Raw genomic sequence first — 23457 nt, forward strand, 5'->3', positions numbered from 1 at the left:
TTGGAACAGAAACAAAGGAGAAATCCAGATTGGGAACCCTCTCAAACCCTCCCTGCCCCCAAGCACGGGGAGGAGGTGTCACCATCCACGGTGACACCCCCATGAAACCCAACTGGGTTGGGCCAGGGACGAGCCACCAGCCATGGACAGCCCTGCCCTGGGCCTTTGTCCCCAGCCTGGGTGACCACACCGAGATTTGAGGCTTTCAGGGAGCTTTGGTGGCCACTTCACTTGGGGGTTCCACCCCGAGGAGGAGGGGACAGCAGTGCTCCTGTGCAGGGACATTCCTGTGCAGGAGACTGGAGCTGGTGAGACTCTATTGCCATGGAAACAGGAGCTCCAGCACCTGAGCAGCCCTGGAGGAGAAGGCGCAGGGAGCAGAGAGGGGCAGCAGGACAGGGGAGATGCTCCAACCTCAGCCAGGCAGGAGGAGAAGGAGGGAGGAAAAGCGGGAAAAGAGGAAGCAGAGGAGATGGGAGAGAGAGGAGAGCTCTGCTGGGAGGGACACAGAGCCACCTGCAGCTCCCGTGTGACTTCGTGGCTGGGAAAGCCACCAAGAAGTGGCTGTCCCTTAAGGAGGTGATGTCCTCACGCTCATCTCCTGCAGAGCAAATCCCAGCAGCGTGTCCAGGGAACGTCCAGGGAAGGATGGACTGAGATCCAGGGGCATCCTGGAGGAAGATCAGGCCTGTCCCTGGCGTGAGGACACCAACACCAGGCGGACACATCCAACGATTCACAGTCTCCTGGTTCCCCCCTTCCTCCTCATCCCAGGGGCGTTCAACCTCAGGACCTTCCCAGCTCCATTCCCGTAAATCCTGTGGGAAGGAAGCAGCTCCCAAACCCTCCAGGCTCTGCAGGAAATCCCATCTCTTCCTGCAGATGTATTGAACCTCTCCCTGTGGGAATCACCTCCATTCTCCCCCCATTCCCTCCCAGCCACCCTTATCTCCTTATCCCACGGGATGTTCAGCTCTTCCAGGGATGCACCTGCTGGAATAAGAACACCTCCCAGTCTTCTTTAAGAGGAGCTGAACAGCTCAAACTCTTTTTCCCCCCATTAGATCCTTTCTCCTTTCCCCCCATCCCTAAAAATAGAAAATAAAGGGATTTATTTTCCTTCTTCCCAAACCCCGATCCTTACAAAGCTGTTTTTTTTCTCCTCACCTGCACGAAAATTGCTCCCAGAGGTGTTTGAGGGCTCGGAAAAGCAACAACTTTATCATTTAAGCACTGAAGGATTTTAAATCCCTCAATTATGGCCAATTCTGAGTGGCTTGAAGAAGCCGAGGAGCAGCAGCTCCGTAACAATCAACACAAAAGCAGCTTCCAAGTGTCTCTTTTATGTGGTTTTGTCCATGATCGTGGCAGGGAGATAAATTCCAGAATTTATTCCCTCTAATCCAGGCAGGCAGCAATTGATGGGTTTTTAGGAGGGTGAAAATGGCCGTGGGATGTTCCAATGCTTATGGGCCACTAAATTTGATTTATAGGGAATCATCAGCACTGCCACTGGGAAGGGTCCAGGGAGCTTAATATGATTTGCATTGATGAGATTAATATCAATTAACAGCTGCCAGGTTTGTGAAGCGCAGCTGAGGCCTGACTCCCAATGGCTCCAGCCCTGATTCCCAATGGCTCCAACCCCTGATTCCCACCGGCTCCAGCCTCTGATTCCCAATGGCTCCAACCCCTGATTCCCAATGGCTCCAGCCCCTGATTCCCAGTGGCTCCAGCCCCTGATTCCCACCGGCTCCAGCCCCTGATTCCCAATGGCTCCAGCCCCTGATTCCCAATGGCTCCAACCCCTAATTCCCACCGGCTCCAGCCCCTGATTCCCAATGACTCCAGCCCCTGATTCCCAATGGCTCCAGCCCCTGATTCCCACCGGCTCCAGCCCCTGATTCCCAATGGCTCCAACCCCTGATTCCCACCGGCTCCAGCCCCTGATTCCCAATGGCTCCAGCCCCTGATTCCCAATGGCTCCAGCACCTGATTCCCAATGGCTCCAGCCCTGATTCCCAATGGCTCCAGCCCCTGATTCCCACCGGCTCCAGCCCCTGATTCCCACTGACTCCAACCCCTGATTCCCAATGACTCCAGCCCCTGATTCCCAATAGCTCCAATCCCAGCAGGTGAAGGGGATTTTGTTCTGCAGATGTTTGACCTCAAACCCTGCAAATCCTGAGGGGTTTGATTGTTTTTTTCTGGTCCTGGCCCCAGAAATCCCAGCTCTGCTCGTGCTCCCCTCACTTTAGGGGATGTGATTCCAGGGAAGGGCCCAGGATGGACATGGATTCCATGGGGTGAGGCAGGGCAGTCTCGGGATGTGTCTGCTCTGCCCTGAGCCCGGGGGAAGGGGCAGAGGGGACGTTGTAGCTCGCGATCCTGGTGGTGTTTCAGTGCCCTCTTGTGCCCCAATTTACCGAGGGGCTGAGCCCGGAACGTGTCTCCTCGGTGTTTTTGGGAAAAGGGAAGGAACTTTTCCATTGGGACCAACCCAACCTTTAAACACCGGGAGCTCTGGGTCACGAAAGGTCCCCCGTGGCTGGAAGGGAAGGGGGGATTTGGGGTGACTCCCAGTGACAATCGGGGTGTGGGGGGAAGCACCAGGGTTGGACTTGGTGCCAGGAATGTGCCAGGAGACCCAGCACCCCTGGCAGAGCAGGTGCAGCTTCCTGGCATGGGGTGCCCTGGATTTGGGGATTTAGCAGGTGATTGGAGGTTCTGCTGCTGCCTCTTTTCCCTTCAAAACCTCCTGCCTCAACTGGAAAATCCATCCCAGTTCTGTTCCACGGTACCAAACCTCACCCACCCCCCAAGCCCTGCCTTTGCCCCCTGGCCCAGGGGATGGAGGGAACAGCGAGGGGCTGTCCCCACTCTCCAGGCAACACAACTCATCCCGAGCCCAGCATGCATGGATGGAGCCTGGGAGGTTCCAGAGCCACCCTGGAGGCTTCCAGTGCCCAGGGACAGCCCTGTGGGGAGAAGAGAAATCCCTCAAAGGGAATCAGGAGATGAATTCCCAACATCCCTTTGACTTTCCCTGACAGGAAAACCTTCCCTGCCCAGCGGAATCATTTAAAACCTGAGTCACCAGGGTGGTAACTCGAAGTATGATCATGTGCCTGGTGTGAGAACTGTGTCCCAACCTGGACCAGCTGCAGCTGGGATACACTGGGATACACTGGGATAGGCAAAGGCTTGTGGTTGGATGGAGACTGTGCAGCAGCCAGGCTGGGGATGGATGAAAAGCAGGGAATTTCCTTCCCAAATGAGGAGGAGCACCCTGCCCAGGTGAGGGGAGTGACGTGCTCTGAGCTTGGAATCTGCTCCACACCACTGGGAGAATGGAATGGTTTGGGCTGGGAGAGCTTGAAACCCACCCAGTGCCACCCCTGCCATGGCAGGGACAGCTCCCACTGTCCCAGGCTGCTCCAAGCCCCAGTGTCCAACCTGGCCTTGGGCACTTCCAGGGATCCAGGGGCAGCCACAGCTGCTCTGGGCACCCTGTGCCAGGGCCTGCCCACCCTGCCAGGGAACAATTCCTGCCCAATCTCCATCCAGCCCTGCCCTCTGGCAGTGGGAAGCCATTCCCTGTGTCCTGTCCCTCCATCCAAAAGCCCCTCTCCAGGTTTCAGCCCAAGCTGTGGAGGCCTGAAATGTCAAAGGGCACCACAAAGCCACTTGATCCACTGGGAGGAGACACTGTCCCTGGAGATGTCCCCCCTCCAGAAGGGAAAACCAGGGGGTTGTCCATGGATTCATGGAGCTGTCCTGGAAGCAACAGGGTGATGGATGGCCAAGATCTCAGGACCCAGAGCCATCTCTAGCCCATTATCCCCCAAACCTACTTCTAATGCTTTCCTGGGAGCCGCTGGACCCTGGGAGGGGGCTCAGCTCATGGAGAGACATCCAAGGCTTGCAGCCATCCATCTGCTCCAAGAAATAAAGCCTGACATAGAACCTGCAGAGCCCAGGAAGTGTTGGTGCTTCCATAGCAGCCCTCAATCCTCCCTGTGGAATACAGCTTGGTTTGGAACCTCCGCAGCTGCCCTGGCCCAGGCCTCCAGGCCCTTCCTTGGCAGGATCAGGGCATCATCAAACAATTGGGACCCTGCTGCTTTCCTCCTCCACCATCTGGGACAGTTTTCCAGCCCTAGGAGTGTTTTTTTTGGAATATCCTCCTTCCACCCCCAAGGTATGGAGTGGCCACAGGCAGAGATTTGGAACGACCTGAAAAAGGGAGATTTAAATGAAAAACATGCACAGGACGCTCCTGGTTTTTCATCCAGAGGGGAAGATTCCCTGGTCCCTGCAGCCAGCCAGGAACATGCACCTTCCCAGGGAAGCACAGAGCCTCACCTACGATAGTTAACGGGGTCTGGTTAATTGGATTTCAGCCTAATTTCAGCAGAGAAGAGGGCAGGGTAATCACCTTTAAGCACCACAGAAATGATCCTTTAATCAGCATCCTCTGGCTTTATCCTGAGCTGGCACCTGCTGGGTGCTGGGAAAGTTCCTCATTTCCAGAGGAATTCCAGCAAAGCCATTCATTGCTGGGTCTCCATGTCTTGGAAAACATCCCAGGAGGAGGAGACTGAAACCAGCGCTTGAGTAAGGGGAGAGGATGGAGTCTGGTGTTCCTGGGAGCTCCAGAGGCTGCAGGGAGGGAAAACAGGAAGGAGGCTTTTTCCAAAGTGCCTGATGAGCCCTGGCAGTGGAGTGGAGCAGGGAGGTGCTGCAGGCAGCACAGCAACTGCAAAGACGCCCCTGCTGAGGCCTGGGAATACTCCCAGAAGTGTTTTCCAGCTGGGAAAAAGGAGCTGTGGTTCTCTGGGAACCTTTGCCCCTGCCCGAGGAATCTCTAGCTGGCAGCAGCACTTTGGGATGGAGCAGTTCCCCTCCAGCAGGGGCAGGAAAGCTGAGGAGAGAGGGGGGAAAAGCAGCTTCCTGAAGGTCATTCAGCCATGCAGGGATGGGAGGAATGACAACAGGAATGACAACAGAGCTGGAAAAGCAATAAAGCCCTAATCCTCACAGTCCCTGCCTGATTTCCCTGGAATCCCATCTCTTCTGCATCCCAGGAGGATGGCTGGGGCCTGCCTGGAGAGAGAGAAATCAGGCTCAGCTCAAGCTTTGTCCTTGCCCACCTGGTTTCCAGTTTATTTTTCTTCGGAAGCATTGCTTACATTTCAGTAAAAGCAAAAAATCCATGAAGAGAGGTTTCTCCAGTTTAGTTTAGTTTTGTTGTTGTTGCTGCTGCTGCTGTTGGGGGTTTTTTTTTTGGTTTTTTTTTGTGGTTTTTTGTTTTGTTTTGTGTTTGTTTGTTTTGGGGGTTTTTTTGGGTTTTGCTTTTTTTCTTACCTACAAGTGGGAAAAGGAGCTGTGGATCCTGGAAAATGGTTTTCCTGTGGGAAAGGGAAGCAGTGCCCAGCACAGTCCCCTCTAAAGGAAGCAGGGAAATCATCTCAGTGACTGAAGAGCGGAGCCCTGCAGGGAGTGAACCCTTGTCCTCACTGCCGTCCCATGGAGCCACCAGGAATGAGACTGGGACAAATCCCACAAAGGGCTTGAGCCCTGTAAGGGAGAAAGGAGAATTTTCCAACCTTTAACACTCAGCAGTTCACTCAGGGGAAGGTCTGCAGTGACAACCATGCTGTGAGGAGGCTCAGCTGTCACCTGCAGCCGGGGTTTGCCTGTGCCCTTTGCCTGGGATGTCGTGGTGAAGCCACTGCAGGGGAACGTCACTGTTGCTTTTCCTGCCCATCCCGAGGCCTTCACTGGACAGACAGGGACTGGGCAGGACACAGACTGCCCCCAAAGCCTGGAAACCTCCCCAAAACCATGGGGAAACTTGCTGGGATGAGAGACAGCCACTACACCTGCAGTGAGGGTGTGACGCAAGCCTGGGGATGGACTCAGCAGGTGAGGAATTCTTGGGCATGGAGTGGGCCCTGAGCATCTCTGAGGGCCCTGTGGCAGCACCCAGAAATTCCAGCCTTTCCCGTGATTTCACTGAGGATTACCAGCGGCTCAAATCGCCCCGGGACAGTTTCATTGCGCTTACTGAGGTGTCAGCCCTGCCAAAGAGTTTTAGTGATGGTTCAGGCCCGCTTATGGGAGGGTCCAGGTGCGGCTGCAGAGCAGGAGGGCTTGGAAACACGGCCCTGAACCCTCATTCCATGCAGGCCCGGGGCGGTCCTCGCCAGGACTGTGGAATTTCACGGGAATTTGGGAATTTGGGGAATTTCGGGGCTTTTGCTCCGCCCCGACCTCATAGCGCAGCCCTGCAGCGCCCTCTGGTGGCCGCGCCGTGGAACAGCCGCGACCCCCGAGACGCCAGGGACGGCCGGGACAGTTGGGACCCCTGAGAACACCGAGACCCCCGGGACCACCACCGGGACCCCTGAGAACCCCGAGACCCCCGGGACCACCACCGGGACCCCTGAGAACCCCGAGACCCCCGGGACCACCACCGGGACCCCTGAGAACACCGAGACCCCCGGGACCACCACCGGGACCCCTGAGAACACCGGGACCCCCGGGACCACCACCGGCACCCCTGAGAACACCGAGACCTCCGGGACCACCACCGGGACCCCTGAGAACACCGGGACCCCCGGGACCACCACCGGGACCCCTGAGAACACCGGGACCCCCGGGACCACCACCGGGACCCCTGAGAACACCGAGACCCCCGGGACCACCACCGGGACCCCTGAGAACACCGAGACCTCCGGGACCACCACCGGGACCCCTGAGAACACCGAGACCCCCGGGACCACCACCGGGACCCCCGGGACCACCACCGGGACCCCTGAGAACACCGAGACCCCCGGGACCACCACCGGGACCCCTGAGAACACCGGGACCCCCGGGACCACCACCGGGACCCCTGAGAACACCGAGACCTCCGGGACCACCACCGGGACCCCTGAGAACACCGAGACCCCCGGGACCACCACCGGGACCCCTGAGAACACCGGGACCCCCGGGACCACCACCGGGACCCCTGAGAACACCGGGACCCCCGGGACCACCACCGGGACCCCTGAGAACACCGGGACCCCCGGGACCACCACCGGGACCCCTGAGAACACTAAGATCCCGCGACACCAGAGACCCCCGTGACAGCCGGGACCCCCGGGACCAGCGAGACATCCAGAACCTCCTGACTCCCGGGAGCACCGCGACCTCCGTACCCGCGTGTGCCTGAAACCCCCGCGAGAGACCCCTGGGACCCCCGCGATCACAAGGACCCCCGAGAACACCCACAGCCGAGTTATGCCCGTCCCCCCGTGTCCCACACCTGCACACACGTGTGTGCAAACACCTGAGGTGCGAACACACGAGCCCTCACCCCGTTAGGTGTGCAAACACCCCCACACACCTGTGTCACTCACACGGGTCAAACACACCCGTGTCACAAACACCCGTGTCACACACTCTTCTGTCACACACACATCTGTGTCACACACACATCTGTGTCACACACACACCTGCACAGACACATCTCACTCACACACCCGTGTCACACATATATCTGTGTCACACACACACCCGTATCAAGGCGCACGCACACACCTCCACACATGTGCAAGCCTGCACAAGCTGTAGGGCTTGTGCTGCACACACATAGCCCCATAAACATAGAGATGCACACACGTGCTCAAACACAAATACATGCGCGCGCACACACACACAGGTGTTCATACACAAACATTTATTTGCACACACTGGCACACACACACTCACCTGCAGATGTGTGCGCATACATGCACACGTGTGAACACACGTGTACATTACACACACGTGCACACACATGCACACACGTGTACATCACACACACGTGTACATCACACACTCACATGCACACACGTGTACATCACACACACATGTACATCACACACACGTGTACATCACACACACATTACACCCGCCGGGACCATCACGTCACGCACGCTACGTTCCACGAGCGCGCTGGGGGCGGAGCCTCTGCTGGGGTGGGCGGAGCTCCCGAGTGTGCGAGCGGCCGGTGGCGGAGCCCGAGAAGGGGCGGGGCCTGAGGCGGGGCGGGGCTATGCCAACGGCTGTGTCTGGGGGCGGGGCCTGGGGCCCTGTCGGGGCGGGGCCTGAGGCGCTCTGGGGGCGGGGCCTGGGGCGCTGTCGGGGCGGAGCCCGAAGCGCTCTGGGGGCGGGGCCTGGGGCTCTGTCGGGGCGGGGCCTGAGGCGCTCTGGGGGCGGGGCCTGGGGCGCTGTCGGGGCGGAGCCCGAAGCGCTCTGGGGGCGGGGCCTGAGGCGCTGTCGGGGCGGAGCCTGAGGCGCTCTGGGGGCGGGGCCTGGGGCGGCGGGCTCGCAGCCGTTCCCGTTCCCGTTCCGGCGCCGACGCTCGGAGCCGCCGCCGGGGCCTCGCCGCCCCGTCCCGTCCGCTGCGGCCCCGCCATGGCCGGGCGCGGCGCCTTCCCGCTCAGCCCGCTGCCCCCCGCCGCCGCCCCGCCGGCCCCGGGGCCCGGCACCGCCCTGCTGCGCGGCCCCAGCCCCGCGCCTGCCGCCGCCCCGGGCTACCGCGCCATGGGCCCCGCCGGCGCGCAGTACCAGGTGAGGCGTCCCGGGGCGGCGGGAAGGGCGCGGGGACACCCACGGGCCCGGGCCAGCGCCGAGGGGGCCGGGCGGGCCAGCGGGGCCTTCCCGGGGCAGCGCGGCCGGGCCTTGCCGGCATCGCCCGGGGCTGGCCCGGCCCGCCCGGGACCCCCGGTGGAGCCGCTCTGCCGTGCCCTTTTTGGTCGGGACACCTCTCCCTTCCCTTGCTCCCACTGTGCACCCTCAAAACCCGGTGAAAGTTCGGCCGAGCCCGTCCCCTCCCGCAGAGGGACAGGCGGGCCGGGGTCGCTCCCGTGGGGCCGCGGGCCCGATCCTTCTCCGCAGCCCCCCCGTCCCTTCCCGTCCCTTCCCATCCCCCGCACGGACCCGCCGGGAACACGTCTGTGTCCTTGGCTAAGGCGGAGGTAACGCGTGGTGTGCAGGTGCAGCTTCGATGTAACCTCGGAGTATCCTCGGAGTTTTCTCGGTGTGTCCTCCGGAAGGACGAGGTGTTGGTTAGTGGTAGAAGAGGAGAGCAGGCGCTCGGTACTGTTGGGTAAAGTTAATCAAAACAATGAGCAGCCCTCAAAAAGCACGTGAAATCGTTCATTTTTCAGCCTGGCATCTTTTACAAGTAAATTCAGGAAGTCAGAACTGTGTGTCCAAAGACCTGGAGGGACAGGACACGGGGAATGGCTTCCCACTGCCACAGGGCAGGGCTGGATGGAGATTGGGCAGGAATTGTTCCCTGGGAGGGTGGGCAGGCCCTGGCACAGGGTGCCCAGAGCAGCTGTGGCTGCCCCTGGATCCCTGGAAGTGTCCAAGGCCAGGCTGGATGGGGCTGGGAGCAGCCTGGGACAATGGGAGGTGTCCCTGCCATGGCAGGGGTGGCACTGGGTGGGTTTTGAAGTCCCTTCCACCCGAACCATTCCATGTTTCTCTGCTATTCCAGCAGTAAGAAGTGTAGCCTGACACACATTCCTGCTCCCCTTTGCACACCTGGCTTCTCAGTTCTCTCCCAAGCTCGTGCTGATTATTTTGGGAATGAGTTTTCAGGTGTAAAACTCAGTTTTCCAGACAGGCTGGAAATGGAGGAGCCCAGTTGTGCAACACATTCTCCTTGCCCGCTGCTGCCTCCCCCAGAGCTGTGCCTGATTCGTATGATTTAAAACTCAGGAAACAAACCCAGCTCAGGGAAATTCCGGCTCCTTAACACGGGAGAAGAAAACAACTTCCTCCTGCTGCTTTCAGAACGCCAGAAAATGGTGCTGGAAGCTGAGCCGGCCGAGTGTGAGCCGCTGGTAACTCGAGGCGGGGGCACTGCCTGACCTTCCATGTCCAGGGTGCAAAATCCAGCTGGGAGCAGGCGGGTAAACAGGCTGGCAGATGCTGCTTCCCCCACGGCTGGGGCGGCAGCAGGTGTCGGGAGCAGGGGGTGATGTCCCCGCCGTGATGTCCCCAGAGAGTCCAGCACCGCTGGCACAGCTGGATCCAGCCCCAGGGCTGCTGTTGAGTGGCCTCCCCCTGAGCCTGGGAAAGGAGAGGATCCAGAGGGTCTGCCCTTTGTTTTGCAATTCCCAGGCTGAGGAAAACAGCCCCTCCTATCCCTGCCATCCCCCCAGGGCTTGGTTCTGTCCCAGTTTTAGGAAGAGCTGCGTTGTTTGGGCACCAGGAGACAGAAGAGGCCCTGGCCAGGCCAGCGAGGGCTTAGGGACTCTAATCTGGGGATTATTAAACATATGCTCGTCCCTTGGACATCCTTGTGTGCCTGCTGGGGATTTCCTGGCAGCCCCGGCAGGGAATCCGAGGGGCTCCTTTGGTGGGAGCTGGTGTTTCCAGAGCAGCCAGGGGCCGGTGCCGTGCCTGGAGCAGGAAGGAGAGGCCTTTTTCCAGGAGCAGGAAGATCAGGCGTGGTGGGGGGTGTGGGCAGATCCCCCACACTGATCCCTGGCCCTAGAGCAGCCAGGATGCCCAGGCTGAGCCCCAGCGGCCGAGTTCCATGGAAGTTCAGCGAGAAGGAGCCTTCCTGGTTTTTCAGCTACTGGTTTCAGGTTTAGGAGAGTTTTCCCCAAGTTTTGGGTTTAACACCGTGGCCTGGAGCAGTGTGAATCCGTGTGGGATGAGACCTTGGATTTCAGCACTCTGGCCTTGCAGCTACCCCCAGCTGATGCTTCCCTGGTGCAGAATTAATGATCCCCATTAAATGGATTTGATTGGCACGTGTTGGGAAGACAGAGCCTGGATTCCCTGGGCCAGGAGGCTGCTGCAGCCTCAGAACTCCCGAGCCTGGGAGCAGCTCTGTGATCCTGACCCGGGGCAGATGGCAGGGGGAAGGAAAGTCGTGCTTCATGGAGAAATCCATGGAGGCAGCGGGACAGAGGAGCTGAAGAACTGTGGAATGTTGTGCCAGGTGAATGTTGTGGGGAGGCCTGGACGTGCTGGAGAGGGCGTAGAGCGGGAGAAATCCACCCCTTTGGGCGCAGGGAGAGCCGTGTTCCTGCTCATGGTGTGGTTGGGACTGGCTTGGAGGGGGCCAGGGGACAACAGCCAGGGCTGGAGCTATTCCAGCTGCTTGTGCATTAAAGCTGCTTGTGCTGGCTAACCCCACCCTTCCCAAGGGAGAGGCTTTCCAAGGCAGGTTTCATCAGAGCCGGAGCCTGGAGCTGCTTCCAGCACTGATCCAAAGCAGATGGACACTGTCCTTTGGAGCAGGGGGAGGAGGGCAGAGCAGGGCCCAGGCACGCTCTGCTGCTCCTGGGAAACGTGACAGTGACGGGGGAACAACACCACCTCCAGGGCTGCTGCTCCCTGTGCTCCCACAGGGCCTTCTGGGGAGCCCTCGAGGCCGTTCCCGGAAAGTTGGGCCCTGCAGGAGCACCACGGGCATCTCTGCTCCTCCCCAGAGCCTCCCGCAGCTCCCAGGAGCAGCCAGCACCTTTGTTCCTTGTTCCTGCTGCTGTTCCTGCCCCTGTGGGGTCCGAATCCCTGTGACCTCTCCTTTCCCTGCCCTGGAACATGCAGGGCTCCAGCTGTGAGGCTGTGGGCAGGCAGGTTTGTCCAGCCCAGACAGCTCTGCTGCTGCTGGAGGCATTCCAGGATGTGTCCTGGATCTGCTGGGGGCTGTGCCTGTGCTGTGCCCTTCTCCCTTTGATTTACCACTTCCTCATGTCGGCTTTACGGCTGAGATCTGGCTCCTGGAGCTGCTCCTGTGTCAAACCCTGAGGTTTTCCAAGTGTGGGGGAACTGGGGAGCTTGCAGGGAGCTGCAGCAGGGTTTGCAGCAGCAGCATCTCCATCCCAGCAGCACCTCCCAGCTCAAGGTCTGTGCCAGCACCAACCCAGGCTCTCCCTGGCACCCTCCCAAGAGGGATTTGCTCACAGATAAGGAGGAACAAAGGGGAAAATCACCCTTCTGAGGTGTGCAGGGGGCTCATCCTGATCCAATCCATGCAAGGTCCTGGGCAGCAGAGCTCTCCTGGAGCCCAGCCCAATGTGGAGCTGGAATCCTGTTGGAACAGGGATTGTTTCTGTACCCGATGGGAAGTGCTGCTGCCTGGGCATGAGGGAAGGAGCTTGCAGGGAGGGCTCTCGGTGCTGGGCCAGGCTGTGCTCCAGAGCCCCGGGTGAGGCTGGATGTGAGCCCTGGTTCCCTGTCAGTGTGCAGAGGGCTGGGTCCTGGAGCAGGACAGGATCATCCTGGCTGAGGCTGGATGTGAGCTCTGGCTCCCTGGCTCCCTGTCAGTGTGCAGAAGGCTGGGTCCTGGAGCAGGACAGGATCATCCCGGCTGAGGCTGGATGTGAGCTCTGGCTCCCTGGCTCCCTGTCAGTGTGCAGAAGGCTGGGTCCTGGAGCAGGACAGGATCATCCCGGCTGAGGCTGGATGTGAGCTCTGGCTCCCTGGTTCCCTGTCAGTGTGCAGAGGGCTGGGTCCTGGAGCAGGACAGGATGGATGCGGGGAGGAGCCTTCCTCCCTGGCTGGGGGGTGCAGGGAAGAGCCAGGATCCTGGAAGGGACACGAAGAGCCTCTGGAGCTGTTTGCAGAATTCCTGCTTTGCCTCAACTTCTCTCTCCGGCCCAACTTCTTCCTGCAGATCTATCCTGGGATTTATTGCTTCTCCTTCCCGCTATCAGCCCCCGATTTCTGGGCTGCCCTTCCTCGAGAAGGGCCCTTTGGCAGGCTCGGGGGCTCCTGCCATGGCAGCAAACGTCCCTCAGGAATGCTTCCAGCCTCCCGTTGGGTTGAGCGGGGGCCGATTCCGAGCAGAGCTGCCCCAAGGCCCGTGGCCTGTGCGGTGACCTGGGCTGAACCCCGAAGGCAGCCCCATCCCTGGCAGGGAGCAGACACTGCTGTTTGCTGTCCCGCTTCCAGAGGCTCCGCGGGGAGCGCTGGATGGGATCCAGGCTGTTCCTGGCGCTGAGCTCGCAGGGTTTGCCCTTTGTCCGCCCCTCCGAGGGGAGGGGACAGGGCGGGCCCGGGGGTGGCACTGGGACAGCGGGTGCTGGGCAGGAGCGAGCCCCTGCTTGGAGCTGCTTTAATCAAATTTCCTGAGCTTAAGCCCTCTTCGTCCTGGGAATTTCCAGGCGTTCCAAAAGAGGCTGGAGATGGGCTTCACCCCGGGGCTGTGGTGCTGCTTCCTGGCTTGGCTGGAGGCTTTAGGCTGGGCTTGTGTGAGAAGGCTTTGGGAGCAAAGTCTGCCCTGGGCGCTGGTGGCTGGTTGAGCCAAGAGCCTTCTCTGTTGCAAATTTGATAATCCTGAGAGTAAACCGAGAGGAAAAATCCGCGTGGAGGGTTCTGCCCTCCCCTTAACTGCTCATCCACACGGCCCAGTGCGGGTCCTTGGTGGGCTGGAGGTCGCTCTCCCGGCAGCTCTGCTGTGGCTGATGGTTTGGGAGGTGATGGTGTAGTTAAAGTGGGACAAATCTGTGTATCTTTGTGCTGAACCTCTCCCTGCTGATGGAATTGTCTCAATGGAGCCCTGGAAAGAGCAGTTGGACACATTGGATCTTGCCCAAAGACGTGGAACTGTCAAAGACACTCTGAAGCCTCCAAATCTCTCACGTTCAGGGATGGATCTGAAATGTGCTCCATGGAGTGGCAGAGGGAGGGAGGAGAGACCTCAGGGCTGCCCTGGCCAAAGGACAGGGCATGGACAGGAGCTGAGCATGGCCGGGTCAGCTCCCAGCAGCTCCTGACAGCATTCCCAGGACAGGGAATGTCTCTGTGGCTGTGGAGCCTCCCTGGCCTTCCAGGCACTGAAAAACACCCGGGGCAGGGTTTCCCTGCTCCCGGTGGCTCCATGGAGTGCTTCCAGCCTGAGCTCTGCACTGAGCTGCTCGGGGGACCCAGGAATTTCAAATTAAAAGTTTCCCGGCTCCTTCTTGGCGTTTCTGTATTCTCCAGAAGCCCTGGCAGGTGTCGGCACAAGTTTGGTCGCGCAGAGGTTCCACAGCCCTGAGCATTGACAGCGGTTTGTCGTGGCACACAGGGCGTGGGTCCAGCCGGCCCTGCCACAGGGGACTTGTTGATAAACCCCAGAAGCTGTGTGCTGGCCTGGTGGTGCTCAGAGGGGCCCCGCTGGCCCTCGGCGCCGCTGCCGCAGCCACGGGGAGCAGCGCAGATGGGGCTGAGCAGGAGGAGAGGAACAGCTGGGAGCTGGGAGGAGGGAAAGGAGCCGCGGGCCCTGGGGAAGGGCGGGCCGGAGCAGGCGCTCTGGGCTTGCTGCTCCAAAGGCTCCGGAGCCCTGGGTGCTTGGTTGTTGTGTAACGGGCTCAGCTGGGCCCGGGGGGGTTCGGGCTTCCACGTGCGGCTAATCCTGGGGCCCTGCTGCTGCCCTGATCCTGCCTGGAACACACGTCTCCTCTTGGGATCCGCCGCTGGCAGAGGCACCCGGAGCAGCTCAAACTCCCGGTGCTGTGTTCATCAGCTTTTCACCGAGGTTGGGGTGTTTCTTTAGGGTTTTTTTAGGCTGCAGCTCCATCAAACCTAGCCCTGCTACAGCTCTGAGCTGTGGAGGACAGGCCGGCTGCATCCCATATTCCCAGCCCTCTTGCAGCCAGGGTTTGCTCCCAGAGGTATCCGTGTGTGCAGGGAATGAGGTGTTTCCTTGGCTCGCTGCCCTGCGGGGCTGTGGGGATGTCCTGGCACGTCGGGAGCCTGGGCCAGGGCAGAAATGTTGCTCCACTGGCTCGGTGGCTCTCCCAGCCTCCCACCTTGGCAGGGGGAGCTGAGGATCAAAGGACTGCAGGAAGCTGCTGGATCAGCCCCGAGGTGCAGCAGGGAGGAGCAGGAGGGGCGGCTGCGGGGTCCTGGGGGCTGGGGCCGATGGTCCCCGGGGAGGATAATCTGGTGGCACCCGAGGCACCAGTGGGTGCTGCCAAATCAGTGCTCGAAAGGTGCAGAGGAGCTGCCGGGGCTGGGCCCCCTCGGGGTTGTGCCGTGGCTCCCAAATTCCCCGTGCGTGTCCCTGGAAGGGGAAGGACGGGAGTTGGCTGCTGCCTCCTCCATCCCTCACTTCCCTCCTGCCTGTGGGAGGAAGCGGGATTGCCCTGCTCCCCCGTCCTGTGCTGCTTTCCAGAGAGGAGCCCACGAGCTCCCCAGGGTGGGGATGTTGCTGGCAGTGTCCTCGTGCTGCTGCAGCTGTGGGGTGGTGGCACGGGGCCACCAGCCTGACTTTGGCCCCACAGCTGCCAGGCCAGGCTTCCCGGCACTCCAGGGCTCCTGTGCCTGCTTTCCCATCACTTCCTGCAGCTCCTGCTGTCATTCCCTGCTCCGGAGTGCACCCTCGGGAAGGGCTGGCCCCAGAGGGTGGGTGGCACCACGGTGAGGGTCCTGTTTAACCCTGGTGTCCCTGTTTTCCAGCAGCGCCCCGGGATGCCCCCCGGGGGCAGGATGCCCATGGCCGGGCTGCAGGTGGGACCCCCCGGAGCCCCCCCGTACGGAGCAGCGACCCCGCTGAGGCCCGGCCTGCCCCAGGCCATGATGGATCCCTTCAGGAAGCGCCTGCTGACCCCCCAGGCACAGCCCCCCATGGCCACCCCCAGGAGAGGGTAAGGGCTGGAACGTCCCGTCCAGGAGGGAGTGCCCTGGGGGGACGGGGGGTCCTGCTGGGTCATTCTGTAAAATGACGGAATGGGTGGGGTGGAGGGACCTTAAAGCCCCTCCAGGGCCACCCCAGGGCACCTCCACTATCCCAGGGTGCTCCAAGCTCCTCGAATATTCCCAGGAGTGCCGCACTAATCCGTGCTGACGGGAAGCTGCATCCCTGCTTCCCAATGAATCCGGGTTGTGTTTCACTTCGTTTTCCATCTGAACCAATCCAGGAGCTGTTTTGTTCAAACCAGGCACAATAATTCAGTCCCAACAGGATCTTCTGCTGGGAAACTTCTCCAGAGCACAGGAGAACCCTGCTTTGGAAATATTATATAAATATAAATAATACAGATGGAGATGTCAATGACACGTCACTGCAGATACAGAGCTGTAAAAAGATGGATGTAATTCCATTCAGGACAGGGATCCCAGGGCTTTGTCCAGGCAGTGTTTGACCCCCTTTAAGAGCCCAAAGCCTCTTCAGGTCCCCACTCAAGTGTGTCACAAGTGTCACATCATGCAGAATGCCACAGCTCCTGTACTGCTGTGGAGCTGGGGACCCAGCAGGGTTTTCCTCCAGCCTGGCACCTGCCAGAGCTTGGGAACGGGATGTTTTGGGGTGGGGGCAGAGATCCCTCACTTTGCAGCTTCCCCTCGCTCTGATCTCCATGCCAGGAACCAAAGAGCCTCATGGGGGCCCCAGCAGCAGCTCCTGGGGATCTTTCTCATCCTCCCAGGGGTCTCTGGTGGCTCTGGCCAGCACAGATGTGGCTGGAAGTGTGGGATGGGGCTGGCAGATCTGAGGGATGCTCCCTGGAGCTGCAGTCAGGGCAGGACTCTTCATTTGGGCTCTGCCAGCAGGTCCTCACTAGCTCACAGCCCTGCTGGTCCCTCCCTGTGGGGGCTTTTTGGTTCCTAGAATCTCTGGGCAGGACCCCGTGGTGCTCATGGATGGTGAGGTCCCATTCCCTTCCCTGGCAGCTCCAGTGGCTCCCTCATCCCTCCTGGGGCATCCCAGTGCTGCACAGCCAGAGCGAGCTGGGGACTGGACAGGGAGCAGCCTGGCACCCACAGGGACATCAGAGCCATCCCAGGCTGGGGACTGGGATCAGCCAGGCTCAGCTGCCCGGGCATTCCCTGCTCCCAGCTGGCGGGTCAAGGGATTCGGGGCTGCCAGCTGCTCTGGGGGCAGGAGGGGTTGGCTGGGGCAGGAATTGCTCCAGAGCAGGGCTCTGACTTCTCCTTGAGTGTCCCCCCAACCCCTCCTGTGTGATCCTGCTGCTCCACATGCAGCTGGAGAGATGGGAATTCCCTGTGCTGCTGGACTCTGCCCCATCTCCCGTGCAGGAAAGCAGGAGGAGAGCATTTCCTAGAGAGCTCACTGGGCATTGAGGTGGGCTCGGGATGCTGGGAGGCTGCAGTGGGCAGGACTGAATCCAGCTCAGCTGGGTTTCCCCAGGATTTCAGCCCCACCACAGCAGGGTTTGGTTTGAGCTGGGTGTAAGGCAGTTACTGGCTTTGGTTTGGAGCACTTGGGAGAATGGGATGGCTTTCAGAGGGGAGATTTGGGAATTCTGTCCTGCAGCCCTGGCTTTGCCTTGTTATCACCTCCACTTGCTCCAGGATTTCCTTCCCTGGTGTCAGGCTCCAACATCCAACACCTTCCCCCAGGAATATCCTGGGTGGGAATGGACCCCCAGTCCCACCCCTGGCCCTGCCCAGACCCCTCACCCACCCTGGGCACCCCTGGCAGCGCTGTCCAAACACTCCTGGAGCTCTGGCAGCCTCGGGCTGGGACCATTCCCTGGGGAGCCTGGGCAGTGCCCAGCACTCTCTGGGGGAAGAACCTTTCCCAGTCTCCATCCCCCAGCGGGCAGGCAGTGGGATGTCCTGTGGGAGCTGTAATTATTCCCTGTTTCCCAGAGTGAAGAGGAGGAAGATGGCTGACAAGGTGCTGCCACAGAGGGTGAGTGTCACCTCAGCCCGGGGAACAGAGCTGAGCTGCTGCAGGGATGGGGGTCCCTGCAAAGGGAGGATCTCCCTGAGTTCCCTTGTGCCCACTGGGAATTTCTGTTCAAGCCCAAACCACCCTGGAATGTTTCTGTCTCTCCCTCTGGTGTGGCAGGAGAGGGTTGGGGTGGGACTGGACTCTGAGCAAACAAGGAGCAGGAATGGGGTGGGATGGAGATCTCAGGAGGTCCCTAAGAGTCCCTCTTGAGATTCCAGGGTTCCATCCCATGCTGGGACATCAGGAATGCTGCTGGGAACAGCAGCAGGCTCCAGACTGGTTTGGGCAGAGCTTTGCAGGGCTCCTGGCTGGGTTTAAAATAAGAACCGGGTGCTGGACACATCACCTGGTGTCTCCCTGGCTGTGGGGGCTCCAGCCCATGCCAGCGCACTGGGATTGAGCATTCCTGTGTCCAGATCCGAGAGCTGGTCCCAGAATCCCAGGCCTACATGGACCTCCTGGCCTTCGAGCGCAAGCTGGACCAAACCATTGCTCGCAAGAGGATGGAGATCCAGGAGGCCATCAAGAAACCCCTGACGGTGAGTGTGGCCTGGGAGGGGGGCTGGCAGTCACGGATTCATGGAATCACGGGATCCTTAAGGTTGGAAAAATCCTCTGAGGTCATTAAGTCCAACCATCGCCCTGAGCTATGTCCCCAGGTAGAATATCCACATGTTTTTGGGATGGGGAATTCCACCTCTGCCCAGAGCAGCCCATTGCAATGGTTCACAGCCCTTTCTGTGGATAAATTTTCCCTGTTATCCAATCTAAACTGCCCCTGATGCCATTTCCTCTCATCCTGACGTGGAGATGGGTGCTGCAGTCCCCTCTCACTCCGTGCATCCCTCTCTCTGTTCCCATTCCACAGCAAAAGCGGAAGCTCAGGATTTACATCTCCAACACCTTCACCCCGGCCAAGGAGGAAGGAGAGGGCGGGGAGCGTGTGGCCTCCTGGGAGCTCCGTGTGGAGGGGAAGCTGCTGGAGGATGTGAGGATGCAGCAGGGATGGAGGAGGGGGGAGGAACTCTGGTCCATCAGGAGTCGGGAGGGATAAACGATGGTGGGAGAAAGAACACTGGTCCCATAACCATCCAAGATGGATGAGGAGGTGGTGGGAGCACCGTAGGGATCCAGGAGGGAAGGAGTGATGGTGGGAGGAGGATCTGGTCCATCAGGATAATCCAGGAGGGATTGAGGTGATGGGAGGAGGAGCACTGGTCCATGAGGAGCATCCAGGAACGATGTGGAGGTGCTGGGAGCTCAGCTGGGGCAGCCCCTGCTCCACTCTGGAGTCTGGGGCTGGATTTGGGATCAGGAATCTCTGCTGCCCTGTCTGCAGCCCAGCAAGCAGAAGAGGAAGTTCTCCTCCTTCTTCAAGAGCCTCGTGATCGAGCTGGACAAGGAGCTCTATGGGCCAGACAATCACCTGGTGGAGGTGAGGTGGGAAGGGATCCCAGTGGGACCCGGGGTCATGGCCCTGCTGCTCCCCCTCTGGATGCTCAGCTCCCAGCCCGGGGCCTGAGCAGGTTTTTGGGGCTGGGGGCAATGCCAGCCGTTCCATGGGGACCATGCTCTCCTGCTTTCCCAGCTCAAGTTCAGGGATGCATTTTCTTCCCTGGCAGACGCGTCACACGCAGGTCCTCAGCCGGAGCTGGAGCTGTGCTGTGTGGGGCAGGGACGTGGCTCCAGAGGCAGCTTTCCCCCACAGATGGGTCCCCACGTGGGCGCTGATCCCACGGGGGCTCATCCCAGTGCTGTGTGGGAAGAAGGATTTGCCCTCCTGCCTGTCCCTGAGCTGGAGGGTCCTCGGGGGGTTTAAGCCGTGACTGGGAGAGGGATCAGACCTTTTTTGGATGCTCCTGCCTGGAGCTCTCCCTGCACCCAGCTCATGCTTTTACCCTGGGAGATTCTGTGGAGAGGCTGAATCCCCCTTCCAGGGGGCATTGGGAGCAGCTCTGATGCACATTCCCTGAGGATTGATCCAGAAGCTGTGGGAGCCCCGGGCCCAAAGCACTCGGGGCTGGAACTGCCCCAGTCCATCCCAGTGCTGGAGCACATTCCGGGATGGGATGGACTGGGAGAGCTCTGGGCTGCCAGCGCTGGGATCAGGAGCTGCCAGGGGGGCCCCAGGCTGTGTGGCTGTGCCCAGCTCTGCAGACACAGACCCTGCTGGCAGGTGGCTTCCATGGCCTTGGCCTGAGCAGTGTCCCCGTTGTCCCTCGCAGTGGCACCGCATGCCCACGACCCAGGAGACCGACGGCTTCCAGGTGAAGCGTCCTGGGGATGTCAATGTGAAGTGCACCCTGCTGCTCATGCTGGACCACCAGGTACGGCCTGGGGCCACCTAGGGGGCAGCCAGGGGTGTGGGGATGGGCTGGGACAGGGTTTTGGATGAGGCTTTGGGGGTGCAGGGGTTGAAAGGAGCACAGGGAGCTCCGGGCATGGAGCTGCAGTGACACGGGCTGGGGGGACGCTCCCGAGGGCCAGACAGACTACTCCCCCCTTCTTTGGGCAGCAGGGGGAATTTCTCCATGGAAAGGGAGTTAAAAACTGGGACAGCGCCTTGGAAGGGGATTTGGGGGATGCAGGGATCAAAAGGTGCACAGGGAGCTCCGGGCATGGAGCTGCAGTGACACGGGGGCTGTGGGGGACACTCCCGAGTGCCTGTTCCTTGGCGAGCAGGAGGAAATTTCTCCATGGAAAAGGAGTTAAAAACTGGGACAGGCTGCCCAGAGAGCGGTGGAGTGCCCATCCCTTCAGTGCCCAGGAACTGCTGGGCACTCAGTGCCAGGGGCAGGGGGCCAGGGGTGGGTCACCGGCTGGGCTTTGCTCCGGGAGGGCTTTTCCATCCCGGCTCCTCCCGTGCCTGACCCCGGCTGTCCCCACAGCCCCCCCAGTACAAGCTGGACCCGCGGCTGGCCCGGCTGCTGGGGGTGCACACCCAGACCAGGGCCAGCATCATGCAGGCCCTGTGGCTCTACATCAAACACAACAAACTGCAGGACAGCCATGAGAAGGAGTTCATCAACTGCAACCGCTACTTCCGCCAGGTACCTGCCCATTCCCACCTCCTCCAGCTGGGAGAAGCCTCTCCCTGGCTCCCACAGCCTCTCCAGGCTCTGGTTGTGCCCCTTCCCGGGCTCTGGCTTGCACCACCAGCTTGGGGATGCCCCACCTGGCTGCCCAGGTGAGGGGAGACCCTGCCATGGGTGCCAAAGGCTCTGCTTTGCCCTCCAGATCTTCAACTGTGTCCGCATGCGCTTCTCCGAGATCCCCATGAAGCTGGCGGGGCTCCTGCAGCACCCGGACCCCATCATCATCAACCACACCATCAGGTGGGCACAGCCTGGGCACGGCCACGGAGGGCCTCTGGGGGCTGGGCACTGGATGGGCACTGGCATTCTCCAGGGCTGAAGGGCTCCATGGGGTGGGCAGGGCCCCCAGGACTGAGGGGCTCCTTATGGGGGGGAGTGGGCATGTCCCTGGAGGGGTCCATGGGGACTGGTCCAGTGTCCCCATAACGGGGGGGGGCTCTCAGTGGGGTGGGCAGTGTCTCCAGGACTGGGGGGGCTCCATGGGGTGGGTATTGGGTCAGGCACTGTCCCCAAGGGCTGGGAGTGTCCCATGGGTGGAGAGGGGGCCAAGCAGTGTCCCCAGGGCTTGGAGGCTCCATGGGCTGGGGGCTCAGGAGGCTTTGAGGTCTCCACGAATTACCTGGGAGGGGAAGAACCACCAAGTTTGAGGTGCCTTGGGGCACTGGTGTTGCTGTCAGGGGTCCATCCAGCCCCAGCCAGGTGGGGGCTCAGCAGGTCCCCCAACCCCATTCCCGCAGTGTGGACCCCAATGACCAGAAGAAGACAGCTTGCTATGACATCGACGTGGAGGTGGACGATCCCCTCAAAGCCCAGATGAGCAATTTCCTGGCCTCCACCACCAACCAGCAGGAAATCGCCTCCCTGGATGCCAAGGTGGGAGGGGACACTGCCAGGGGACAGCCCTGCAGGCGGGGGCAGCAGTGTCCTCTGGGGGGACACAGCTCCTGATCCCCGTCACCTCCCCAGATCCATGAGACCATCGAGTCCATCAACCAGCTGAAGACACAGAGGGACTTCATGCTGAGCTTCAGCAACAACCCCCAGGATTTCATCCAGGAATGGATCAAATCCCAGAGGAGAGACCTCAAGGTAAAGGGGAACAGTTGCTGAGGAGGTTTAGGTTGGATATCGGGGAAAATTGCTTTGTGGAAGGGGTTGTCCAGCACCGGCACAGCTGCCCAGGGCAGGGGTGGAGTCCCCATCCTTGGAGGGGTTCACAACCGTGGATGTGGCCCTTGGGGACATGGGTCGGTGGCGAACACGGTGGTGTGGGATAGGGGTTGAAGGTCTTTTCCAACCCTATCAATTCCATGATCCTGAAGCCCCGGGGCTGGGCAGAGTGAGGGGCAGGGAGGGGTCTGGGTCCATCTTGGAGCTGAGGGAGGGATCTGGATCGCGGTGGAGCTGACTCGCGGTGCCCGTTTGTGTCAGATCATCACGGATGTGATCGGGAACCCCGAGGAGGAGCGGCGGGCCGAGTTCTACCAACAGCCCTGGGCGCAGGAGGCCGTGGGCAGACACATCTTCGCCAAGGTGAGCTCGGGGGTGGGGCCGGGCTTGGGACGGCAGTGACAGATCCCTGGGACACCGGGCAGTGTCCCCTGGCCCTCCCTGACCGCCGCGGTGTCCCCAGGTCCAGCAGCGCCGGCAGGAACTGGAACAAGTGCTCGGGATCCGCCTCACTTAGGGCGGGCGGGGCCCGAGCCGGACGGTACCGACTGGAAGCCACAGCACTTGCACAAACCCGATGTGCCTGGAGGGCTGGAGCCCCCCCCGCCCCCCGGGGCCCCCCCGGGCTCCCCGGGCCGAGCACAGCGGGCTCCCCGCTCCCCCCAAGCCTCCGCAGCGCCTCCTCCGCTTTGCATCGCGCCTCTCCCCGCGCAGCCCCCGCGGGTTCCCCCGCTCCCCTCCCGCTTCCAAAATTCCTCCGGGAGCCGGGAAGCGCTGCCCGTGCCCAGGCGGAGGAGCTGCCAGCCCCACCCCGAGCCCAGCAGGCCCCGTCCTGCCCCTCTTCAACCAAAGTTCGTCATTCCAAACGCCAGCTCCCCCCGGCCCCCGACGTTTTGCACTATTTTTGTGAACAGGTTTTATATAAAAAAAAAACCACGGAAAAAAAAAAAAGGCAGCGTTTTGTACAGTGGGTTTGTATTTGATTAATTAATTAATATATTGACTGAGTTCCTCTTCCTGCACTGGGCTCTGCAGGGGCTCGGGGAAGCTCCCAGGGCTGCTCTGGGGATACGGAACCAAGGGTTGGGGTTCAGTTTGTGACAATCAGTTTATTCCTTCCTCCCCTCCCGCTGTTTTACATTAATTCCATAATTAACCACTTGTCTTGACGAGGGTTGGGGGCAGAGGGGATGACTCTGCCCCAGGAGCCTGCAGCCAGTGGGGGCACGGGGGCACCAAGAACTGGAGATACTGGGGCGGAGGGAGGGGACCACGGGGACAGTGCCACCACTGCCACCCCCACTGAAGTGCCTTTGCCCCCCTGCAGGCTCCCGAGGTGGGGGGGCGTTTACAGATTCCCAGGGTTGGGCTCAGGGGTGCCTGCTCTGCCTCTTGTGTAACCAGTTTTTGTCTATTTTGGATCTTTTCTAATAAAAACAGTTAGCAGCAGCTCTGTGGGGTGTGTGCTGTGTCCTGCAGCTCTGGGGGTTTGCAGTGTCCTGCGGCCCCCAC

The 23457-nt window shown here is 60.5% G+C and overlaps 1 protein-coding gene across 2 annotated transcripts; it reads left to right on the forward strand.

The window, feature by feature from the left end:
• Window positions 1–8371: 8371 nt before the first annotated feature.
• Window positions 8372–23394, forward strand: SMARCD2 (SWI/SNF related, matrix associated, actin dependent regulator of chromatin, subfamily d, member 2). Of its 2 annotated transcripts, none has more exons than XM_066204816.1 (13): window positions 8372–8601; window positions 15442–15629; window positions 17596–17638; window positions 18097–18219; window positions 18549–18668; window positions 19020–19115; window positions 19906–20007; window positions 20569–20730; window positions 20918–21015; window positions 21513–21648; window positions 21742–21864; window positions 22207–22308; window positions 22409–23394. In XM_066204816.1, exons 1-13 carry the CDS (start codon window positions 8446–8448, stop codon window positions 22460–22462), a joined length of 1503 nt encoding a protein of 500 aa, XP_066060913.1. In that variant the 5' UTR covers window positions 8372–8445; the 3' UTR covers window positions 22463–23394. The 2 variants fall into 2 exon arrangements, with proteins under 2 accessions (XP_066060913.1, XP_066060914.1); XM_066204817.1 differs by having other exon boundaries at window positions 15445–15629.
• Window positions 23395–23457: the final 63 nt, after the last annotated feature.

Source organism: Chamaea fasciata, unplaced genomic scaffold (assembly GCF_029207755.1).
Source record: "Chamaea fasciata isolate MVZ Bird 193981 ecotype frontalis unplaced genomic scaffold, bChaFas1.0.hap1 SCAF_27, whole genome shotgun sequence".
Taxonomy (NCBI): domain Eukaryota; kingdom Metazoa; phylum Chordata; class Aves; order Passeriformes; family Sylviidae; genus Chamaea; species Chamaea fasciata.